The sequence below is a fragment of the Carettochelys insculpta genome, chromosome 9 (genome assembly GCF_033958435.1).
Source record: "Carettochelys insculpta isolate YL-2023 chromosome 9, ASM3395843v1, whole genome shotgun sequence".
In the NCBI taxonomy this organism is placed as follows: Eukaryota; Metazoa; Chordata; order Testudines; family Carettochelyidae; genus Carettochelys; species Carettochelys insculpta.
This window is the reverse complement of record NC_134145.1, coordinates 16,943,798-16,969,642: the sequence shown is the minus strand read 5'-3', so window position 1 is coordinate 16,969,642 and position 25,845 is coordinate 16,943,798. Positions and strand designations below refer to the sequence as shown.

The following is a 25,845-nucleotide window of genomic DNA, read 5'->3' as shown; positions in this document are numbered from 1 at the left end:
ACATTGTAAGATGTTCAACTGAGACAGCTAAATGTTTTGGCTGAATGGCTGAAGGTATAAGGATCCCACTACCAAAATGCAGGACGCATTAGGACTACAGTATTAATAATTATTTCTATTATTGTGCAATAGTGATGTCACTATTTTGTGAATGTATTGATGGCTTTAGGATAGGAAAACAATGCTAAACTCCTAACACTGTGCCAAAAGCTGATAAAGGCAGTTTACTCTCCATCTCGACTGCATTGGATAGCCTTTGGAGTCAGTGTGAAGCAAAGCAGTGATTAGAAACAAGCCGAGAGAGTCTCGGCAAGGGGCTATTTGAAGGCAAAGACAAAAAGGCATTCTGAAATTTAAGTACCAATCCCATAGTGTTTTCTAATTTGTGAACTTATGGAAAAGAAAAACAATTTTAAGTGCCCTTAGAATATTAAACACCCTACAAAGCAGAGATATTTGCCAAACCCTTCAGATATTTATGCAGCTTTACATCTTTCCCCTACCACGTTTTTCCTGTTTGGTCTCTTTCTTTTGAGATTGTGCTGTAAAATGACTTTATGGTAACACATCCTTCTGTTAAGCATTCCTAGTAAAATAGGACTAGAGCTGAGCTGAGCCAGAATTTCAAATTTTGACACCAGGGAGATATGGGGAAATTGTAATGGGGATCTGTACTTCTGGGCTATTCCCTGTTTTTACAATGAGCCAAACCAAGAACTTGGATTCATGCATGCCATGTCTTTAGCCAAGTTTGACACCCAATGCAAATTTTGTGGCTCAGTCCATGCCTACATAGGACCTTGCCTGCAAGAAATCAAGCCAGTCAGGCTGCAGGCAGCCATTCTCCATCTGCCTGAGAGCAGAGCACAAGAGGTAAAATCTGCATGTTTGCCTTCAAAGCTTTTGGAATGACCACATTGGAAGTTAAAAAAGGAGGGAAGGGGCAAAATGTGGTGGTGCTAAACACTTCTCAAGTTGCAAACAGATAAGTTAAAGATTAATAAGGTCTTAGGGCCTGGGTCTAGGGATATTAAACCGCGTTTGATTAGTTAACCGGTTAAATGTTAGGTTTAACTAGTTAAACATCTAAACCAGTGTGTGTGTGTGGCGGGGGTCAGCCCCGGTCCATGGCAACTCCTGGAGGTCTTTAAGGTGGGGCTGCTCCACCCAGGCTAGATTAGTCCCAGTCTGCTGCAGAGGGGCTGCTCCAGCTTGTCTGTGCTAGAACAGCCTCCGGAGGCACCCCTGCAGCCCATACTGGTTACCCATAACCAGTAAGTCTCATCCATTTACGATCAGGCTTACTAGTTATACTTCAACATCTCTACCTAAGTCCCCATCACACTGCCCCTTGTGAAGTCACCCACACCACTGCAACATGTGAAACACTACTATCACGATATAGTAGCATTTGATACCCAGTTTGCACTGGTGTGAGTGATGACACAACATGCTGGGCAATGGAGAATCAGGATGATAGCATCTTCTTCTTTCAGGGTCTTTTCCTTGCACAAGTGCACCACAACGTGGAGGTGAGGGCATGTCTGACCCCAGAGACCTGAGTTCTGCTCCTTGCTTTGCAACTAACTGTGACTTCGGCAAGACATTTCACCTCTCTGCCACTGTTTACCTGCTGTAAATGCCACTTACACACTTTTGTAAGGCACTGAGTCCCACACTTGAATAGTACCTTATGCGATTATTCTAAAGACGTTTCCCAAAAAAAAAAAAAGACAGAGTAACACGTATTTGGTTTCATGAGGTACAGTGAAATATCAGCTTTTTCCTAATCCTTGTGAGCTGACTGTGAGCTTTGGGTCTGGGTAGCAATGGTCAATAACCAGACAATGAATTTTGAATAAAACTCTTCTGCATTAGGCTTGTTATCTGCTCCTAAACGTTGGGGACTTTAAAGAGATATGTAAAAAAAGGAAAAGAAAAGATACCTTGGCAAATATAGTCTTGACATAAATGGGCAGATCTCCATGGGGACTTCCATATCCCCCTACAATACTAAAACCCAGGCCATCAGAGCCTTTCTCCAAAGTAATAATCTTAGGTTGAGGAGCTCTGAAAAGACAATGAATACCACTTAGGAGAACAATATATATCCAGTGAGGGCATAAGTGCAGACTTCTTCTCTACACAGGGAGTGCTTGACCTCCATCCCCACACAGAATATGCCCTGGCCCCACATAGTTCCACCCCCACTCCAGCCCCCCAAGCCCTGCCTCTTTCCACAAGAGGGCCATGGCCTCCCTCCTGGATTGTACTGAACATGGTGAAACAGTGGTGGGAGGTGCTGGGAGGAAGGAGGGTGAGTAGATCAGCTGGACCATCGGTGGGAGAAAGGAACTGGAAGGGTGGGGGGGACGTTGGCTGCTGGTGGGTATTGAGCACCCACTAGTTTTTCCCTGTGGATGCTCCATCCTCAGAGCACCCACGGAGTCAGCACCTATGGGTGAGGGTCTTTTAACAGAAGGGACACTTTCGAAGCAGTGCAGAGTAAGAGTTACACACCCATTTTCCTTTTAAGAGGCTTTGCATAATTTCACAAACCATGGCTCTGATCCCATGTTCAAACGTATTCATGTGTAACCCTGAACCTGAGTAATGCCCCATTGACCTCACTTTGTATACACTTACTTTAACAGGACTCAATGAGAGCACATTACCCCCATGAGCAGATTGTGATGCAGGACTAAGGCCCACACAGTTGTGATGGGTTTTTGAATAAGACTTGCTCCCTCACAGGTTTCCCTCCAACTTTAGTGAATTTGCAGCATCATTTCACAGCAACACAATATCATCATCTGACTTCAGAGACAATGTTGTCTAGTGGCCAGAACATGAAACTAGAAGGTCAGAACGCTTGAGTTCTGATTTCAGCTCTATCATAGAGGTATAGTATAGATCAAAGAGACACTTAAGCCCCAATCTGAAAGTTACTCTTTGCAAGTTCAGAAACCCCCTAATCTAGACTAACGTGCAGTATTGAGGCCATAATCATTCATGTCTCAGTTTCTCCACATGAAAAATGGGGTAATTCTTCTTCTCTCTCTCACAGACATTTTGAAACATTACTCATTCGCAAACACAGTGTAATTTACAAACATAACACACTGTAAATAGTAGTGTTGAATAAGTAGCTTACAATGAAAACTGTATTTGATTGATTTAGTTTTTCTGCTTGCTTAATTATCTGAGAGTCAGAAGGCAGTTTCTTGGATTAAAAAGTTTGGAAAAATATTCAAATTTTTTTTTCCTGTATCTCACTTGAAAAAAAAAAGCCTCTGCAGCCTGAGAGCATTTGATATTTTGCTAAGCTGAGTTGGATAGCTCAATCTGATGTGTGCTCTTTGACTGGGGACATTCACAAGCATTCAATGCGAACTTTTCATGAAAACTGGAAACTCCCCTTTTCACACATAGGTGAAAGTTCAAGTTGTCTGGCTTCATGGAAAGAGATCACAAGAGAGGATGAACAGATCTCATGCATGCAATAAGTTGAAGTAGTATTTGTTATCTTTTTGTTATTCAGAGTTTTGTCCCAGCATTAGTACTAAGCCTTATTATTATTATTATTATTATAATCAGTGCCTTTTTTGTATTTAAAAAAAATGGTGCTGGTACTCAGTCAGCTCCTCATCCCACTGGCTGAGGCTGATGAGTACTGGCAAAAAAAAAAAAAAAAAAAAGCACTGATTATAATTATTAAAGAAACTAGCAGCTTTGTATTTGAAGACATACTTACATGGGCTCAGATAGGCTATTTATTTACTAGATCATACCTAGTCTTGTAGAGAAGCGATATACTTCAGTTTTAGTGTAGCATGGTCTCTCTTACCTCCCACTTCCAGCCCTCACCTCACAGGGTTTGTTTTATTTACTAGTAACCCCAAATTGTCCTCAGTTTTTAAAATAAATAAACAAAAATCAAAGAGCAAAAATGAAAGGCAAAAGGAGAACAAAAGGATTAAGGAAAGATTAGAAGAACCGAGGACAGTTTGAAAGAGTGAAACATGTATAGTAATACGTCTAAATGTCTGCAACATAACTGGAGTTCTATTGCGTGGTGAAAATAAATTAACCTGAATACCACAAAAAATTATCAGACAATCAGCTCTACCGCTGAAAGGTCTTCCCAGGAAAGTGTTGGGAGATCAACAGCTTGGAACACTTAAACTGGAGGAAACACTAGAAAACATATGGTTGAGAATAATGCTGCATGATAAAGGGATGGACTAGAATACCTACGCAGGTCTTCTCGCTCTATGTTTCTGTGCATTTATGTGACACATACAATGGGCAGAACATCTGTAATTTAGATATCTATGATCAGATTTTACTAATGTGTATCTGTAATATTCCTGCATGTTAGTAAGGGAAAAAAGATTCAAGTAACAAGTTAAAAATAATTTTGCGGGCACATTTTGGAATACTTGTATCAACCCTTGCTCCCTGCAAATCTCTTTTTGTTTCACGCTCAAAATGATGGATTATTTTGAATCACAGCTGTCAGAACTCCTTTCAAAGAGGAAGCTGTGAAACAGCAGCAGAACCATCATGACAACACCAACTGGAAAATCTATGGAGATGTGCTTTTTGGAAACGTATCAAAACAAAAGCATGAAGATTCACACTTGAATTACCAGAGGAAAGCAGGCATGATTCCATTCCTGGACAGCAGAGAGCAATAACAAGCATTTTAAAGGTGCTGAAAAACTAGCTGTGAACAAATGACAAGAGAAGAGAGCAAACACATCATCACTCGCCTGAAGCGAAGGGACATGTCTGAGTATCCTTCAGGCAGTGCTCCAGCACAAAAAGCACATACTTACTCTGGATCTTCAGAATGGCACTCAGGCATAGGAGAGTTAAGGTTACATCCAGCAGACATGCTCTCTAACTGGCTAGCTATGGCACTGATATTGGTGTCAGCTATGACCTGAAAGTAAGGAGGCAAGAAAATAAATGTCAGATATGGGTCAGACTGATAAACAGCAACTTTGCTTATTAAACAAGAAATAGCAAGTGCATTGAGAAAAAAATTGCTACTTTTTGCAATCAAAACCTCAGATTTTTTTTTCATTCTTTGAAATCCTTTTTAAATCGAGCTTAAATGATATAATCACAGAAAATTCAAGATGACCATATTCTTATCAAGATACAGCACAACATATTTATTTTCATTTAAAGCCAGATGACCCCGAGGCTTCATATGATATTGAGTTTTGTAGACATCCCTGCATTATGGGTATAGGTAGCCAGGATTCCTGGGTAAGCAGTGGATTAAGGAGCCACAGCAGGGGGTACATAATGGTGCACCAGAGCTTGTAGGAAGACCTAAGGAACACCAATAGGGCATCAGAGCTGGTATGAAGCAAAGGCCATGTAACTGAAGGCCCTGATCTTTGATTAATCACAAAGACTTCTATGTATCCTGGAGCGCAAAACAACCCTAACCTCCCAAAGGGCCAAACTGTTGGAAGCTGCTACTGAATGGGGACCTCAATTTTATTGCTCATTCTCCCACATTTCTGTGGGTTGTTTTCTTCATTTCTTGTTGGGATGGAGCAAAATCTGGCCCTCCTTTTTATCCTTCTGCCCCTGCAAATTCTAACGCATACCCTTCTCCCACTATACCTTATATCTGGGTAATCTCGTCCACAAACACAAATTAAACTACCATCTCTATGCACCAACTCACAGATCCAACTTTACTCCAGACCTTTTTCCTTCTGGCTAAATTAAAATTTCAGCCTCTCTATGCCATCAATTTGCGACCATCTAATTATCCGCTCAAGCTCAATCCAGCTGAAGGACAGCTCCTAATCTTGCCCTCCAAACTCTCCCTGCCATTTACTTCCTTAACCACTGTGGACACCACCACCATTCCACCTGCCGTTCAGGCTCATATCCTGGATGCCATCTCCTATGTGGGCCTCTCTCTAATTCCTCACATCCAGACTGACAGATTCTTTCTGCCTGAGCTCTTTAAAGATATGGCCATTTCATATCCATCCACACCATTATATCCTTTCCCAGGCTTTTTGTCATCTCATGTCTCCATTAGAGTAACACCCTCTTCTCTGATGCGAGGAACACAATTTTAACCCTCTGACATCCCTCTGATCCTGCTCTGCAAAGATCATTTTCTAGTCCTGGGCTGGGACTGTGTCACTGCTCTCTTTGCGTCCCTTCTCTGGCTCCCTCTTATCTACCATAACAAACACGAGCTACTTTTCTTCGCTTTCAAGGCCCTTTGTGATTTACACCTCTCGTATGTATCCTCTCTCATTCAGTATCAGGAAGTCAGCTCCTGCCTCGTGTTGGCTCTCAATGTCAATTTCCATGACCCACCTATTACATTTGCAAATGCGTACCTGTGCACTCTCTCCCATGCTGCCCGTTATGCCTGGGAGAAGCTTCCACAAAACAAACTCAATATCCTCCTGCAACACCTGCTGTAAAACTTTATGTTGCTTATAGGCCAACAAAAATCTTGACAACAGTTATGCTGATGATGTGCAGAAGTCACAACCAGTCAAGATGATTAATGTGGTTTCTCCCCCATCTCTCTGTACCCAGCCCTTCTCCCTTATCATACAGTGTAAGCTCTGTGGGGCAGGGACATTTTGTTCTGTGATGGTACAGGGCCTAGAACAATGGCATGCTGGGATTCATAGGAGCTATAATAATACAAATAAGCAGCAACCAACAACAGCAGTAACAGGAGTAGACTGGGTTCTGAAATCCTTCAGTTCTGTTGCTAATGACACATTAATTAGCACCATCATTCATTGACTGCCAGGAACAAATTAGTACACTTTAACAAGGGCTTTTATTTATTTATTTATTTTTAAAAAGGAAGAGTTAGTCCTCATCTGGCTCCCTGTTCACCTCCCACAGACAATCCTGTGGCTGAGGGGCTGGTACCCAGGACCAGCAAGTACTGGCACAATGAAAGCACTGAGTTTAACAATGTTGTGATCATCAGTGAAGCAGTACATTCAAATCTGAAACAAACTATCAACTTTAACAAAAATTAATTTAAAAAAGTTTGCCACTGTGCAATCATTTGATAGCAATGTACATTGATTTTGCAAATCACATGGGTTTAACACCCTGGAGAAGACTCCTGCAACACGCAGCTGCTGCTGGGTTAGTTAAGCACAAAGTGACAATCTCCACTCTAGAATAATTTTTGGTTCTGCTGTACATTAATTTTAGATCATTCTCTTTGCAGAAAACAAAATGAGGGACTGTTCTCAAGTGGTTTGGGAATCTTTTAGATGACATCTGTAGCTGTAAGCATGTAAATTTCATTCCAATTGACTGTGTAGAGAGGTTGCTCCCTATGTCCTTCTGGTCTGGTCAGGCACTTTGCTCCTGTAGATGCTTATACAGTAAACTCTTTCATATCCAGCATTCCATTATCCAGAACTCTCAAATAACTGGCATTTTAACCAAAGTAAATTTTAGTTACATTTTCCATTAGTACAGGATAGCAAAAGTAAATACAAATAAATACAGCTAATACATTATGGATATGCCTACACTACAGCAATCTTTTGAAAGATCTCTTCTGAAAAGCTTCTTTCAAAACAGCACATCCACACACAAAAAAGCAGATAAAAAAATTAATCTGCTCTTTCAACAGAAAGCATCTACACAGCCTCCACCATCAGGAAAAAAGGGCCCACGGAGCATCTACACACGCTTGTGTTTTTTCTTGTAAATAAAGAAGCTTTTGAAAGAAGGTGCTCTTCCCGATCTGGGAGCAGAAGAGGTTTTCTGGAAGAAGAGCAACCGTCTTTTGATTTTGGCTCCGAAGAGCACGTTTTGTGTGTAGATGGTCCGTGTGTTCTTGTGAAAAAGGGCTGGATTTTCTCAAAGAACTTGCTAGTGTAGACACAGCCTATAAGTTTACAGTGTACAATACTACTGTTGTTAGTAAATAAAGTAATCTGCATATATTTTTGTTTGTTTTTTTAATGCCTAACCTTGTTTTTCTTTAGCATTATGCATTGCTAGGTATACCTCTCTATTATCCAGAATATTTGAATAAATGGCAACATCACAGTCCCAGGGCTGCCAAATATGAAAGAGTTTACTGTATTACAACACAAGGAACTCCTGTTGACAAGGTGTCAGCAGATACAGGTCAATGACAGGAGTATGCTTTGTAGCTACCATTCCTATCCATGGTCTCATTTTGCAACAATTAATGCTCACTTTTGCTTCTTCACACATACAGCAGAGGGGAGCACATGGTTCATAGCAGGCAAAGGACAGGTGTTAATTCGCAGATCAGTTGAATAAATGGCCAGATTGAAGCTGATGCTCCGTGACTCATTTATCAGTGATCAATGTTTCTTCAAAAGGACTGGATTTTTATGGCTACATGTTAAGCATAATTGTAATGTTTTCTAAGGTTAGCCATCGTGGAACAATGCATTATAAATGCACAATATTTCAACAGAAATAAATGAGCCATATTTTTCTGCTTCCAGCTGAAAGTATGTAGAGTAGAGAAAATGCAGGAATTTAATACTTTAGCTGAAACCCAAGTACATGAAAGGTGAACTAAAAGGAAGAGCGAAGTTCAAGCATGATTTACTTTCTCAAATGAAATAAATAAAAGCACAGAGGGCTGCAAATCAACCCAGCCTTTTCAGTCATCTGTTTATATGCCTGGACTCCAATAAAAAGTATTTCCCTCCCTCTTCTAGACGCAGTCTATAGTCCTGTACCACATCCTATTCTTTGAGGGCTCTATAAAGGAGTTATGTAAAAACGTGGAGCTCAGAAATGTCTCTTCATTAGCTAGTAAAGGCCTTGTATTCATGAACAGCTTTCACATTTCAGTCCCCCTGGGAAAACACTATCACCATGGTTCAGATGACTCCAGGAAACAATCACCTGCTTGTCAACAGGAGGCTCATAAACCCAGTGGTTCTCAGCTCAGGGTCTGCAAGCCTTGGTCAGACATCCCAAGCCCATGGGCAGAGTTAGAGGGGAACATGAGGAGCATTGCTCCACCTAATTGCAGTGTTTTAATCACAGTGAGACAGTCTCATGGGCAGTTCCCCTCCCACACACACACACACCCTTCCTCTGCCTCCTTCCCTTGCCACCAGGCCCTGCCCTCTGGACAGGTAGCTGAGCTGGACAGAGTGGAATAGCTGCTGCTCTGACCACTACCATGGACTGGGTGAGCTGTGGCATTTCCTGTCTCCTGCTGCTGGTGTCCAGGGCTGCAGCTGCTCCCAGTTCCATTTCACTGCTTGTGGAGCTGGCTCCATGGTGGAAACCCAGAGCCCCAAGCCTCCCCCATTCCTTGCCCTGGAGTTTTTAAACATGGTATGGCTCGGGGGAGGCTCACAAAGAACAAGGGTGAGAACCTGTGGCCTAAACTCATCAGACAGTGATTCTTAGTAGAATCCTCAAAAGAAAAACACAAAAAAAAGAAAGAAAGAATGCCACAGTTTTAATGGGAATTTCATGTTCTAGGTTTCAGGTCTGTAATTCACCCTCATCCACGTGGTCGGGGTGACAACAAAACTATACACAGTTCAGAAGGTAGAAACTGTTGCAAAATATATTTATCCCAATATTCCAGCGTGTGCGTGTGTGAACGTGCGCGCACACGGATGGGGGGAGGGGAATTGTCGTATTTCCTTGTTAAATAAACCCTGATGGCAAAATAAATCTATATTCACGAATCTGTGGCAGTAAGAATGTATCAGAGTTCAACAACCTTGTAAAAAGCTGCTTATCTCATTACTACACCTGCAGAAAGCAGATTAATTTAAACCAAAGCATCAAAACAGCCGGAAGGAATGATCGTTCCCCCGAGAACCTAATCTCCCATTTGCAAACTCCTTTAGCAACCTTCCCAGGACATCCCGATAAAGTCTTTCCGCCCCAGCAAACACAATTATCTAACCTTTCAGAGAAGTTTGCAATGAGGTGGTCTAACTTGATAATAAATATAATTACTTAATAACATGTCAGTCATGATTATCAGACTGATAGAACTAGTCCACTTATATTGTTATAAAAAAAGTATTAAAAAGTACCAGTGCTTAGCATTAATGTAATTGTTTCCTGTTCAGCATACTTACAGCCTCCACAAATATACATGAACACTTTGCTTACTTGTCCAATTGTTCATGAAAATAAAATTCCTTTTGGAAAGCTAAGAAGATTTTTTTAATTGTCGAAAAGAACTACATTTTACTGAGAATAAGAAGAAAAAATCTGTAAGAGAAATTAAGCAAATTCTAAGCTCTGTAGCAGTTGTGAATGTAGGAGAAAAAAACCCCCTCAACTTTTATATTAGAACCATTTTATAAGCAATGCATATTACAAAGTGCTTTCTTTTAAATATGAATATTTGACAACATGCTTTATTAGATATATTGATTTTTGAAATAAATAACAAGTTAATATTTTTGCATTGCATCTTAAATAATTCTTCATGTGCTACTTTGTGAACTACATAGATACCAGAACAACATTAATGAATGGTAGCAATAATATGAGAAAAAACAATTTAGCAGGCAAGATCCACAGCTGGTGTAATTCCATGAAGCTCCATTGATTTTACTAGACTACAGCTGCAGAACTGAGCCAACATCTACCATGTCACCAGTTCATGAATAAATATGTGAGAATAAGCTAGTCTAAAATGGAGCTGAGGATCATTCCGTTTCTTCCTAGTGTTCTGATATTCATCTTGAATTTGTGTTACAAAATAACAAGCCTAGAAATCTGTTAAGATTGGATTTACCATAATATTAATAATACATTTTAGAGAGGGTGGGGGTTTTTTTTGGGGGGGGGAGGGGGAAAGGGCAGACAATTTCTAATTTTTATAGCAACTTTACACATCAGCAATATTTTGATTCTCCTCTTTGAAGTGTATTTTTTCCACTTCTTTGTGTAAAAATTAAGGGTTTTTTTAATAAATCCCGGTCAAAAATAGACTAGTCCTGAGTATAATAGTGGAGAACAATTGGACCACTAAATGACACCATCGTCCCACCTGTCAGCTGGTTTACAAGCTAACACGCAAACAACTACATATTCCTTTCTATTTCAAAGTTTAGTATTTAGCCTTATATTTGACATAACCAGAATAAGGTGTTTTAGATCCACTGACTTCAACAGAGAGGCTCTGATTTAGAACATCTGAGGATCTGACCCAACAGATTAATTTGATGTCACTGCACTATTTATCACAAGCTCTTTCTTGACATTTTCGTATGCAGTATCTTCCTCTTGGCAGGACCAAGTTGTGTTCAGAGAAGGAGTGCGGAAATCAAAAATTTAAGCCACACATTCTTCAAGACAGGTTTTTTCCTCTCAAGATTACTCTTAATTGACAATTATCAGCCCTCTATTAATATATATATAATTGTGATGTAATAATTTACACCAAAGACAAGCAGTGTTAATTTTGTTCTTTTACAAACATGGAAGTCACACTTTGGATGGCTCAGTTACAGTCTAGCAGCACAAGAAGTCACTCCATGTTCATTGCTAATTTCCATTTTAAAAAAGCATTGGAAGTCAAAAGCTTTGTTGCTTTATCATGTGTAGCAACAAGTTATTTTGTTCTCCCTGTTATGCTTTTATATAATCATGTTCACAGTCTGTATAGGTGGCAATAAAGAATGTTTGAATGAAAATAATAATTTATTACTTTCATCCTGTATAATTCACATCAAGAAGCACCCTACTGCGCTCTGATGTCTCGTGCCAGTGATGCTGAGTCTTTTTTGAACACCACTTATCACCCGCATGCAGCTGCATGTTCAATTTATCACCATACCTGCAGGATAATGCTCCCATAAGCATTCTTTAGTAGATTAACAGCATCCGCGTGAGACAGCCCATCCAAAGGTTGTCCATTAATACTGACAATCCGATCTCCAACCTAAAAGTACAACAGTAATGGAAAATTACTAACATTAAGGAAAATTAAATTTAAGAATGCTTAAAATTCCTTGGCATTGAGCACTCACGTTTCTCACATACAGCATGCCTTTTGGGAGGACTCTGTATTGCCACTGATTATTCTTAACTCTGAGGAATGTGGAATGAAGCACATTTCTTAAAACTAACAGCCCAGATTTTTTTTAAAAAAAAGGGGGGGTCATTTTCTATTGCTTACGTCTACAAGTAAGGAGAATGACATTAGCAACCAACCAGGTTCATTTAAGTGTAAAGGTGACATGTAAGTCCATTTACACATCACGAGGTGTGTGTGTGTGGGTGGGGGGGTTGTTTTTACCGTAATATCAGAAAGCAAGCACTATCAGTATTAATTCAGAAATGAGTAAACATATAAGATTTTGAATCTAATAAAAACATGTTACTGAGGTACTAGGTCTCAGCATGCTGGCAACGTTCTGTTCAAGACATTGCAGGCATCTGTGCTAGAAGATCTCTTTGTAGGATCAGAGCCATGGCTCTCCTGTGCACATTATGTACTGTATCTTCTTCTTCCAAGTTGGTTACTTCCATAGGTTATGATTCATAGCTTTTAAAGCTTCAAGGGGTTCTCAGCAGTGTTCCCTCTAATTGTGTCCATCCATGAGTGGAATAAATTTCGTTATGTGCCTCAAGGCATATGAAGATGTGGGCAGCTGTGGGCACTCTGCTAAGCAGCTGGGCAGCACCTGAATCTCTCCTGGATGGCTGCACAAACACTCAGCTTTCAGGAAACACTGGTCCTTAGATATTTCTGCCTTGCAATTAAAAGCCCCGCAGTCGGTCCATGTCAGCTAATTTAGCCTTGCAAGGCTCAGGCAGTTTAATTCCAGTGAAGATGTTCAGGCTTTGGCTGGAATCTAAGCTCTGGGACCCCATAAGTGGGGAGAGAGCGGGAGTTACTATTCCAGCCTGAGCCGCAATGTCAACACTGCAGTTAAACAGCCCCTTAACCCAAGCAAGTTGACATGGGCTAGCCACAAGAATTTATCAGCAGTGTAGAAACCCCACTGTGATGATCAATCCTCAGGGAATTCTGCACCACCAGTTGAAACTGGTGAAATAGAAATTGGCATGATTATATTGTGTTATGCAGGCAAAATGCACATTTTAAAAACACTGTGCAATATTTTGGTGCACAGTCTTTCCCAGGAGTAGCTCATACATTTTAACATCCCAAATCATACAGATATCTCCAATAGTTATTTCATCAGTGTCTACACTAGAGGGTTTTGTTGAGAAAAAGTGGGGACCATCCAGATTCCCAAGGCGTTCTGTCAACAGTAAATCAACAGAACCCAGCACTTTTGTCAACAGTCATATCCTGCTCCCCATGAGGCATAACGCCTCTGTCTACAGAAAGCTGGTGTATACATTCTGGGAGGCCCTCTGTCTGCTGTGCTTCCAGTTGGCTGTTTTTTTGAGAGCGTGGCTGGCCAGTCCAGTTGCTTTCTGTCAACTAAGTGGATCACTCTTGCAATCCGCTTGGCAATTTGGCTGCAGTCTTTTAACAGAAGTTTTGTTGGAAGAGATCTTCTGACAAAATCTTCTGTCGACAAATCTCTAATTTAGACATAGCCCTAGTGTATATCTTTTGGAAAAAAAACATGTAGTCTTGATTTAAGAATTGCAAGTGATGGAGAATTCACCACAACTTTGATAAGTTGTTCCAATGGTTAATAATGTTCCACTGTTAAAAATTTACATCTTATTTCCAGTCTGAATTAGTCTAACTTCAACTTCAAACTTTTGTTTGCTATATTGAAGAGCCCATTATCAATTTTTTGCTCCTCACATAGGTATTTACAGACTACAATCATTTTAGCAGTGATCATTATCCTGAAAGTCTACCCACTAATTGTGGGATATTCAACAAAGTAGTTTATCATAAACAACCAGAATAGCAACAGCCTTTTAATTTTACCTTCATGACTGATATATAAAAGCAAAGCTACAACAGGAAAAGTGGGATTTTATTTAGTTTTGACACCTGAAAGTCCATTTCAATTTAAAATCAATAATATGTTGCCTGAATTTTTGTTTTGTGTAAGACCTCAGAGGCGCCCCAGGGTGTTGGTCCTGACTGTCTATGGCCTTAAATCAACTCCCTTGGAACACTGCAGAGCTGAGTGGTCACATAGTGCTAACTTTCCTCTCTATTTCCTGCTACTGAACTGCATTAAGAGATAGATGCAAGCATATAAATACTTCCTTAGTGCTACATTTTCACACAGGCAATCAATGTAATTTTCACAGGCAGGCCGGCTGGTGGGGGTTGGGGAGTGGGTAAAGTGGGCAACTGCCCCAGGACCCAGTTACTTAAAGAGATCAGGGTGTGGCAATGGTGGGGTACAGAGTCCTTTAAATCACCACTGAAACGCTGATGTGATGCTTCGCATGGCTCTTAAGAGCTACCTGTGGTGGTTGGGCGGGGGGGCAACGGCGCAGCATGCTCCAGGCTGTTCGAGGGGAAGGCGATCTGTCCTGGAAGGCACTGAGGACTGTCTGCCCTCAGTTCCACCCCTTTTGCCCTTGGCCCTACCCCTTCTAGGAGCATGGAGGGCCCTCCCCTCCAAATCTTGCCCAGAGCTCTGGCATAACTGTCAGCTCCCCTGGTCATGGAGATGTATTGCAATCAGCAGCAGCAGAGACAGGCCCTCTCTGATCACGAAGTGGGGGGAGGAGTCTTAGGTGACAAGGTGCCTATACAGGAGTGATTCATGTTTACAAATGTTAGAGAGCTCCTCTTCTAAGCTACAGTAGTGAATAAAAGAGGAGGTGCTATATATTTCCCCTTCTACTTACTTTGAGCCTCTGGGTACGTGCTGCTACTCCACTGGCTTGAATCATGGCAATAAAGATTGGAATATCTCCTAATGGGCTTCCCTTCCCTCCTGCTATGCTGATGCCAAGGGCATCATTTGGCCCCTATAAGAAAGAAACATATCATAGCCATTCACAATGGTAGCAATTCAGAGCACTATGGGTGGGCATATATCTCCCACTCCCCAATTACTCAGTCCAAATGACCTATGCTTCAAAAATCCCTGCCTGTACTCAGTGACTCAAGACAACAGTTCTGCTGGGTGACAACCTGGTCGTTTGAACATTACTATGGGCCTTACTATACACTTACTTATTACTCAGGCACACTGTACAGAGGACTGTGCTAGGTAGCAAGTGTCTGCAGGATAGGACCCTGAGCCTGTAACAGAAATGGTGATACCCAAGCAGGCTAACATATTCAATCCAGTAATGACACCTCACATATCTCGCTATAAATAAAACCATATAGTGCCAACACCAACTAAATAATAATGCAGTTTTGCATGCCAAAAGTATTGAAAAATGAACAGCTTTTGCTGGAGACAATGCCTTTCAGAAAATAACTCACTGACCCTCGTTATCTCCACAGTCCTCAGGTCCATATCTGCTCCTACTAAAAGGAAACAAAAAATAGCCTGTGTAATTAAGAGATAATATAAATAAGAGAATGTCAGGTGACAATGGTCTCTGGCTGAGTAGCCCAAGTTATCACTGAGCAGAAGCAGAGTCCCCTTGGGCACTGATCATGTGATGAAGACAGGCTCTTTCTTTCACCAAGTGATAAACATGGATGCAATCACTCTGTCTGATGGATGCCATCGTGACATCCACTGCATACAGCAATTGCTCATATAATCTATTGAATAGCAGCGTTTTGTTGGCCTAGGGAATATAGACCTATTGTGTGTTTCACTCCATTAAAGATCAGCTTATTATTCATAAATCACTGTGCCCTCACTACAAAGGGTATTGTACAGGTCTAGTTCATGCCTACCAAAGTCCTCTTAATTTCCTTTTCCAATTTGTGCTGTATTAGTAAATAACAGACACCCAGTTAATCAGTCTGGCTGGCACAGACTCCTTGTGGCACACAATTAACTACAGTGCAACCTGAAAAGCACTAAAATTATACAAACAAAATGGAGATCATCCAGAAAGCAAAAAAATATGGACCTGGAGCTCAATGGCCTCAAAGTTTGAGTATGGAGACCAAGGATTTTAATGGGTAAGACTCTGGATAGGATCTCTCAGTAACTGTACTGGCTTTAATTAAAATATTGCAGGTATGTTTCTGAAGATCAATGATATCATTCTCTTTCAACAGTTAATTATTTTGATGAATGCACTCAAGTACTTTTCTCTACAGATTACATGCATATGATACTGCATATGAATACAACACCAAACGGGGTTCGCTCAGCCTGAGTCTGGGAGGGGCACTAATGAGTTGCAATGCTGGAAGTGAATTATGGAGGGCATGCCAAACAAATGGCAATATTTCAGGCTCACTAGGAGACAGATGTGTAACAAGCCCAGGAAAGAATCCTGCCTATTCAGGGGCCTCAGGTAAAGGAAACTGGGGAGAGGAGTGGGAAATCTATATTTGAAGAAGGAGGAAATGCTTGTCTGGGAGTTGACTTAGAAAGAATGGCATCTGCTGGAAGCTGCTCGGGGCAGGAGGGCGTTGAGGTGTCGGAATAAATCTTGTGAGAAGATGGAATAGGAAACCAAATTCAGCTAACACAGGACGTTATTTTTAAAGCAGCATAACAGAAGTCAGTGTCTTTGCAGACTAATACACCAGGGCTACATCTACACTAGCCCCAAACTTCAAAATGACCACGCAAATGGCCATTTCGAAGTTTACTAATGAAGCGCTGAAACGCATATTCAGCGCTTCATTAGCATGCGGACAGCTGCGGCGCTTCAAAATTGATGCAGCTTGCCTCTGCGCGGCTCATCCCAACAGGGCTCCTTTTCGAAAGGACCCCACCTACTTCGAAGTCCCCTTATTCCCATCTGCTCATGGGAATAAGGGGACTTCGAAGTAGGCGAGGTCCTTTCGAAAAGGAGCCCCGTCGGGACGAGCCGCGTCAATTTCGAACAGCCGCGGCCGCCCGCATGCTAATGAAGCGCTGAATATGCATTTCAGCACTTCATTAGTAAACTTCAAAATGGCCATTTGCGTGGCCATTTCGATGTTTGGGGCTAGTGTAGACACAGCCCAGGTCATTCAGCATCTCATTCAATGTCTGTACCTGAATTTCTCTGAGATGTGTCTGCTGACAGCATTTTGGTGCTGACGAAGTTCTGTAAGGTAGTGATGACTGGAGCCAATGCAGGACGAAAGTGACTGTGCATGCTGTGTTGGTTCACCTGGAAGTAAAGATAAAACCAGTTAGTGGGGGGCAAACCAAATGCTAGATCCCCAGGTTTGTTCTTCTAAAACAGAGAGCCCAATTGTGCCAAAGAAGTGAAATTAGAGACAGGTTCAATGCAAACGTAGGGCCTCTGTGCCGGAACCTCAGGCATCCACTCCACATTCCTCTCCAAAGTGGCCTATTGGCCTGATCATGCACACAACACTGCTCTTACTCAAACAGGGCCGGATTACGCTATTTAGATACACTTACAATGGGGACCACCCAGGTGCAGATCTGTGCCTGGCCAGATGGAGATCAGACTCCTCCTTGGCACAATTCCACTTTTCTCTGGCCTGGTGTATAAGGATGAGAGGGAGGTGCACTTTCCCCTGACAGTAGGGGCACGGAGGAGGGGGCAACTGCCCCGGGGCTCAGTGATTCGAAAGGGTCAAGGGCGCCCAGCCACTGTTACCATGGCAGCAACTGGAGCTCCGGCCCCTTTAAAATAACTGGTGACACAGAAAGGCTGGTTTGGGGAGGCTAATCCCCATACCTGCCCCTTCCAGGAGCCCAGAACTCAGCTCCCCTCCCCACCACTTTGTGCTGGATCCCAGCAATTCTGTTGGTTCCCCTGACCAACAACCTGTGGGGATTCTCCAGGTGTGTCAGTACAGCCACACAGTACAATAGCTTTGATACCGGGCCCCTTTTGTGCTGGTGAACCCCCTGTTCCAATAGCTGCGCAGGTAGGAAAAACAACACAGTAATGCTGCCAGGGTGCTGCAGATGGCTATAGCCATAGAAGAGGCCTTCCGGGTGTGTGGCCTTGTGCAGCTCCCCAGATGCAGAGACCTTAGACAATCCATGAACTCTGGTGCTAGACGTGACCACCGCTGTAGTGGAGCTGGTTACATTTTGCTCCAACTCCACTGAAAGAATTTGGAAGAAAGTCAATGGATTTTCATAGACTTTCCCTGTGTTGGGATTCTGCCAGAGGATTGTCTGTGGGAGGGATGTGTTTGGGGACTACACAAAGAGAGCTCAGCTTCTCATCAAACAAAGTTTCTAGCCCTCTGCTTTGAAAAGACAGCCTTCAGAATGCAAATACTGAGTCTCAACTAGGGATGAAGAGAACAGCTGCATGGCTCTAACTTCTGCAGCAGATACAGTGAGGACTGAAACCTCCTCCCTCCCCACAGACACATTTTTCACAATAGGCGTCAGTGACATTTGCCTTGTATCGCACAAATCATCTTGCTGAACTCCTCCGAAGTGCTCAGTCTGGCCCTGTGCACACGTGCTTTGGGGAAGGAACAGTGCATGCTTTGAAACAGTTTAGGAGTTATTCTGTGGGCCTACTTAAACTCTCAAGCTTCATCAATCATAGCTGCCATCCCCTGGGATTGCATGGTGAGGAATTTGTTAGCTAAGGCTAGGATAAGTCCACCCCAAAACCTGGATTTGTATCCAGTGAGGACGACTATATCTTCTATGTGTCTTCAGGCCTCATATCTTTCCTGGTACTGCCACTAGCTATAATGAGTAACTCTCTTATTCATGGGACAGCCATAGTACTTGAGATACTGTACACATTTGAGAAGGTGGTATATTAAAGTATCAGATAGTGAAAGGAGAAAAGGAACAACAAACAGGATGGGTCAATGGGAGTAAAAATGAGACTTAGGACATAACCCACATGATGACAGAAAGTTGAGTTGGCTGATGGTAGAGACACACACACAGGATCATAAAGGGGCACTTTTATTTTGAATGTAAGTCCAATCCAAGGACATAGAAAAAGACAAAGTGGGATAGAAAAGTAAATGGGAAAAGGGGCATACTTGTTTTAGGATAACAAAGTAGATGAACAACAAGCTGCTTAAAATAGTATTCATTTCTATACAAATCTAGCAGCTGTGGGGTTCAAGCCAGTCTGGATATTTTCCACAAATTGTCATCCATCCGTACTTGAATCCCAGTGGCCAAGCTGCAGACATGTATGCTTTGCACCGAAGAAATATTTCTAGTCAAATAGATTTTCAAGCCATGAAGTGCTAATAAAATTTCTGGGGAATCGGGATTAGTGTTTCTTAGAGTGTCTGGAGAACTCATTAGCACAAACTCTCTGCTCTCTGGAGATCTCAGTGGACTAGTCCAGAATTAAGCTCAGAAGTAAATGCATGCAGGCCAGACACATTTCTGTAGAACAGGTCAGAGTGAGGCAAATCTTAGCTACATCGTACAAACAAGACACACACTCTTATGGAGTGAGAAGGGGACATGTACAGTTAAAAAGAAACAAAGAGTGATAAATGGATTGTCACAAAAAAACCTGCATTTACCTATGGAATTACAGTCATTGCTGTATACCTTTATAAAGCTGCAACAACTTCTCAAATTCTTTCCTTTACAGTATCACAACTTACAAGAACTTAAGGACTGTTTCCCAATCACCAAATTTAAATGTTTGAATTACTGGCCTAATAGAGAATATTTTTTAAATGTTGGTCCATAGAGCGCTTACGAAGGTAGAGCTTCAACTGACAAAAATTGAGATAATTACTTAAAACTGTGGATCTACGTGAAAACTGAGTGGGAACCATGTTTTCAAAAGTGGTTTCTTAGCTCACATAAATCAGTATTTGCAATTGACCAGCCTTCAAAATCCCAGTGATGAGGCTCTTAAAATTGCACAAAATTGTACAAAAAGGTACAAATGTTAAGGCCATTTTGACAATTTAGCCCAGAATTTCAAGACTCTAGTCAGCATGCAAGTATCAGAACTCAAGTCAATTTTTATCTTCATCTCCCAGATAATGAGAATGAGTGGGCTGAGGCTGGCCTTCATACTCCTATGTACTTGCCCATACAGAATCCTGTGTACAGAGTAAGAGATAGAAACCTGCATCTCCAACACTGATAATGAGATTTTAAAGCATTGCCTGGGGAGCCCCAGGGAGAAATCTGATTTGCACAATGCAAATACCTTGATGAATGAACCAGACTTCACAGAAGGAATCTCTGTTATGCCCTTAATTTATCTTGATCAAAACAGTGTGATTCAGGTAAGACAGTGTCCCATCATGCCACTGTCATACACAGTTATCAATTTTGATGGCAACACTGCTCTCAGAGCAAGTGCTAAAAATGCGCAGCAATTGAAAAATGAAGCATTTTCCTTTATTTTGGAAAAAAATAAGTGAGGTTCAAAACTGTTGTGTGTGTTCTTTGAGTGCAATATTGATAACACAGCTCTGATATTTTGAGACAGGCTAAGATACACATTACTATTTTTAAGTCTTTTGGAGTTTACAAAAACCAACTCCAGGAACATAACATCCAGATTTTTGGGGAAGAAACGACCGGTTTATTAGATGGAAAAGAGATTATGTGTTTGCGGTACGTTCAGACCAAAGACATGACGAAAAGGAAAGCCCTGACCCATTCCTCTTTTCTACTTGCCTTAAATTTAGGTGTAGGATACCGGATTGAAAGGTCTTGTAGATCAATGAGATTTACTTAAAAATACTGAAAAAGAACAGTACTATATAATAATAATTTTAAAATAACAATCCACGCCCCAGATTCTCAGCTGCATTCCATGTAGATGGCAATGACTTCATTGTCAACTGAAACAATTGTCACTAACCTGATTGCTGTGGGATGTTTTCCGTGCTGATAACCAAGAGCCAGCTCTCAGTCTTCCAATCTCTAGGTGCACTAGCCCTTGAGCACACTTGGAATATAATAATATGTATATACAATATTTAAACAGGGTTGCAATATTTCTGCTTTTCTAGACTTACTCACATATGTTTTCAGGCCATAAATGTTGAAGAAACAGTTGAATGTTAAAACCTATTTTTTTATTCCATTTGTTTTATTTGAACATAAAAAGGCATCAATCCCAGATTCTAGGGGATGCCTAGAAAATCTACTGAAATCAACAGGAGTCTTTCCACTGACTTAATAACCATTGGGTCAGGCTCTAGACACCCAGCTGCCAATTACAAACACTGTCCATAATGAAACCAGCAACAACCCCTACCTCACCTACCCAGCAAATAAACACCACATCAGCAGGAACAATACTGTAAAACAGAATGAAATTGAATTTCACAGAAACGGATTCATCCTCATACCCTTGCCTTGCTGATTCCTAGATTTATCAAATCCTTGACCTTATACAAAGCCAGAATAAAAGAACTTTGCAGGGCAAACCTTCATGGGACCAGGAGGAGAGTCCTCTCTTCCTAGTACTATGTCAGGTGGTCGGCAGAGATAGCAGACTATAGTCATATTGCCTATAGCCAGAAATAGCAGCCAGTCTTCTGTTCCCTCCTTCATTAATGCAGGCATTCTCTCCTTGGACCATCCACAATGCTCTTTTCTGCAGTCCCATCAAGGGTGTTATGGTTTGTGTAGCAAAGGAGGGGGCAGAGTCCCCTAGAGCAGGGTTGTCCATGCCCTGGATGTATTTCTGGTTAGGATTTAATCCCAAGTACTTTATGGAAACAGCACCAACACGTGAGGAAAGCCCAGGCTAGAATAATTTTACATTGTAACGCTCTGGCGGCTAGGTTAGTGCAAGCAAAACCAAACCATCTCATTCCAGATCAGGTCCATGATAGTATAAGCCTCTCAGCTTTCGTAACATTTTTCCATTGCTTGAAATAAACAGTTAGATTTGCAAATAAAAGTCTAACACAGGGGGTCAGCAACCAAAATAGCAAGAAGAGCAGGTTTTTTTTCAAAGTCAGCAAAAAAACTCAATAATTCAAGAGCTGCCATGCATGTGAATACAAGATGGTGCTTAAGTAATCTCAAAGCATACTTTCCGTAACCTCTCTTTAAGAGCAGTGCATATAATGATTCGTAATGCAATATATGTTTACTGCAGGATGTTCACAATATTTCTGCACCTCTCTCAAGGGTGCATTTTTTAGTTGTTGGCCAATTTCTCATTGCAAATCAGGCATAAAGGGAGCCCAGCCAAACTCGCTATAAATGCGAAGGATTGGGTCCAATCAGTTTGAAATTCTGTTTTCATCCTCAATTTTCCAATTTTTTGAAGCTATTTCAACCCCACTTTATTTACCCAAATTTTCATTCATGTTTAAATTTGTCTTTTTCTTAAAAATGCGTATTGCACTTCACAGCAAGAATGCCACAAGTTACTTTTCCTCTTCAAAATCAAGACTTAGCAACACAATCAAAACACAGATACAGCGTCATATCCCACAACACATGGCACATATTAAAGGGGGATTTATCAAACATTTTGAAATCACGTACTGTTTGCAATTTAGATACAAGTTGTTTATTTTTGGGCTTTTAGACATTCACCTTTTATCAAAATAATCAGATTTTTTTTTTAAACCTTGCAATCAGCCTTGGGAGCCACAAAGAACTCCTTAAAGAGCTGTATGTAGCTCCAGAGCCACAGGTTGCAGACCCTTGGTCTAAAGTAATATCTGTACTACATAGATATGCATGAAGAGATAGAATAAAATGAATATACCAAAATAATTTCCCTATCCAATTCCTATCCATCTTAGGAATGGTTTTAGGTTGTCCTAGCTATGTGTAAATTGCACTCCAAGATCATCACCTGGCACACTGTCAATAACTGCAGTTTCGTGTCTAAGAACGTACAATGTACTCACTTTGAGGATAGTGGCAACAACCTCTTGTGAGGCACTTCTCATATCCTCCCCATTAACAGACAAGATCTGATCTCCTTGTATTAATCTTCCATCCAGGTCTGCAGCTCCTCCTTTAACAACGTCAGAGACAAACACTCCACTTCCATTTCTGACAATACAAGAAGCATATGGCTAATCACACAATCCACTAGTCTCTGTGAGTGCAATTCAGACTGTGTGTGTTAAAAAGGCAGAAAAAAAAAAACCCCTCAGGAATTGAGAAAAACTAATTTTAGACTACACTGGACCTTCTGAGGGGATTATAAACTACAGATTTTAAACTCATTAAAATATGAAACCATTCACTATTTCTCTTTCCCCTTATGCTCTTAGTTCTGGTGTGTACAATCTGTTCAGATAGAAAAACATATGCCAATGTAATATAAAAATACTGCCCAGAAACCAAGGCTCAATCTGTTAAGGACAGAGTTGGCCTATGTCTTGATACATTGGTAAGAGTGGCCTCACTGTAGATGTTTCTTTTCCTCACACAGGGCCAAATCTCTCGTCTGCAGCCCTGGAGGGCCCCAGGCACAGAGAAGAGTACAGATCAATGCAGAGTTTATTGTAGTTTGCATATGAATTTTTTTGCACCCTGGGCAGCAGAGTCCAGCTCTGTAGGATTTCCCATGTATCTAGACAATGAGGGTAGCAAAAGCAGGGTAGAAGTGGGTTAAAGCATGAAGGGGACAAAACCAGTAGCTCCACCAGCCTCAGAACAAAGGAAAATGCTTTCCCTGGTCCCTGAAGAACCTCCCGGTACCTAGTCCTGCTACTTCAACATGGTGTGGAGGAAGTGGAGGGCCAAAGAAAGGCAAATAGTAGCTTCCACTTAATGTATACAGCCCCTTCTATCCTGAAGGATCTTAAGTGCTTCACAGATAAAATGGTATATAATAATATTACCTACACCTAGGAATAATTTAATCTACCTCAGAAATTCAGCTAGCTTGGGGAGGAAGGAGGAGAACAACCTCCACAGGAGCATGCTGCAATACCACACAACAGTCTAGCATGGAGGCAGTTGTGGGGAAGACTGTAGAATATCTTATAAGACTGTAGGAAGCAGAATTAAATTACCCACCTGAGAATCTGTTCACACCACCAGACTTAAACATCTCTATTCTTGTAAAAACTGTCAAAGGAGCTTTACTGACCACAAGAAGTTGGGATAATCACATTTTTTTTCGTAATAAGAAATAGCAGCTGGTGTGATTTTTACACGTACAGAGACTGATCCATGACTTTGCTCGTGCTTCCCGTAAGTTTGCTCTAGCTATAGAGCATACGTTTAATACACCACAGCTTTAGTACAAACAACAGAGAGGTTTTTAAAATACATCAGCAAAATGCCACTTTTTACTTAAGCAGCTCTTATTGACTGTACTGTTTTTCTGACTCCACATTGCATTCTTACTAGTATTTTGTAGTTAGTAATTGCAGAGTTCTCTAACTAATCCTCAAAGCACTTCCAGGAAGAAGGTAGAAGTACTGTCCAAATTTTAAAGCTGGGAAAGCTAAGTCAGGCAGGCTAGGACTTGCCAGCAATCACAGACTGGAAGTAAAACCCAGGAGTGCTTATCTCTCAGTCTTATGTTTAGTCACTGGATCGTACTCTTCCTAGACTGCTATTGGTATTAATATTGTGCTATGTTATAAATTGCCAAATGCTAAGGGCAACAACAAACAGGCTCAGGAATGGTGTTATTACTTACACACGTCACTGTTATTTCTAGAAGAGTCTAAATCAACCCTGCGCCCTCCCCACCCCCAAATGAAAATCCTCATGGGCTACGTCTACACGTGCACGCTACATCGAAATAGATCTATTTCGATGAATAACGTCTACACGTCCTCCAGGGCTGGCAACGTCAACGTTCAACTTCGACGTTGGGCAGCACCACATCAAAATAGGCACTGCGAGGGAACGTCTACACGCCAAAGTAGCACACATCGAAATAAGGGTGCCAGGAACAGCTGCAGACAGGGTCACAGGGCGGACTCAACAGCAAGCCGCTCCCTTAAAGGGCCCCTCCCAGACACAGTTGCACTAAACACCACAAGATCCACAGAGCCGACAACTGGTTGCAGACCCTGTGCATGCAGCATGGATCCCCAGCTGCCGCACCAGCAGCCAGAAGCCCTGGGCTAAGGGCTGCTGCACACGGTGACCATAGAGCCCCGCAGGGGCTGGAGAGAGCATCTCTCAACCCCTCAGCTGATGGCCGCCATGGCGGACCCCGCTATTTCGATGTTGCGGGACGCGGATCATCTACACGTGCCCTACTTCGACGTTCAACTTCGAAGTAGGGCGCTATTCCCATCCCCTCATGGGGTTAGCGACTTCGACGTCTCACCGCCTAATGTCAATTTCAACTTCGAAATAGCGCCCAACACGTGTAGCCGTGACGGGTGCGATTTCGAAGTTGACGCCGCTACTTCGAAGTAGCGTGCACGTGTAGACGCAGCCATGGAGAGGTACAGATCCTGACTTCTGTGGCTTGAGTCATTCTCTCTATATTTCACGTTCCATGTAATGGCTCCAATTGCATGACAAAATAAATTCTCACTTGGAATGGAACTGCAGCAAAAAAACAAAACAAAACAAAAACAAGTTCTTACCGTTTTCCAACAATGCTCAAACCTAATCCTCGGCCTGTTTTCTTTTGTAGATCTACATAGAAAACCTCCAAATTCTCTTCATCTTTATAATGAGCTTCATCTCGATAAACCACCAGTTGCACCTTTTGAGGAGTCTGTCTCAAGGCTGTGATAGCTTCTTCATGATTAGCATTCCTCAAATCAATCCCATTAACCTGGAATAACCATCACACTGTTATTTTTCCTACTTACAGCTATTGATGAGGTATATGAGCCTCTCACAAACACTAATATATTTATCCATACAATACCACTGTGTGGCAGGGAGGTATTTATATCCCATTTAA

The 25,845-nt window shown here is 41.6% G+C and overlaps 1 protein-coding gene across 6 annotated transcripts in view; it reads right to left on the bottom strand.

Annotated features, from left to right (window-relative positions):
- Positions 1-25,845, bottom strand: part of PATJ (PATJ crumbs cell polarity complex component) — a 202,846-nt gene that overhangs the window by 3,853 nt on the left and 173,148 nt on the right. For 3 of the 6 annotated variants that reach the window (XM_075002215.1, XM_075002219.1, XM_075002216.1), the window contains 9 exons: positions 25,520-25,713; positions 22,859-23,006; positions 20,842-20,928; positions 17,088-17,205; positions 15,402-15,442; positions 14,809-14,931; positions 11,843-11,947; positions 4,842-4,948; positions 1,947-2,070 (listed from right to left, as the gene is read on the bottom strand). In XM_075002215.1, coding sequence (XP_074858316.1) covers positions 1,947-2,070; positions 4,842-4,948; positions 11,843-11,947; positions 14,809-14,931; positions 15,402-15,442; positions 17,088-17,205; positions 20,842-20,928; positions 22,859-23,006; positions 25,520-25,713 — 1,047 coding nt within the window. The remainder of the gene's footprint in view (positions 1-1,946; positions 2,071-4,841; positions 4,949-11,842; positions 11,948-14,808; positions 14,932-15,401; positions 15,443-17,087; positions 17,206-20,841; positions 20,929-22,858; positions 23,007-25,519; positions 25,714-25,845) is intronic. The other 3 variants (XM_075002217.1, XM_075002220.1, XM_075002218.1) reach the window with 3 other exon arrangements.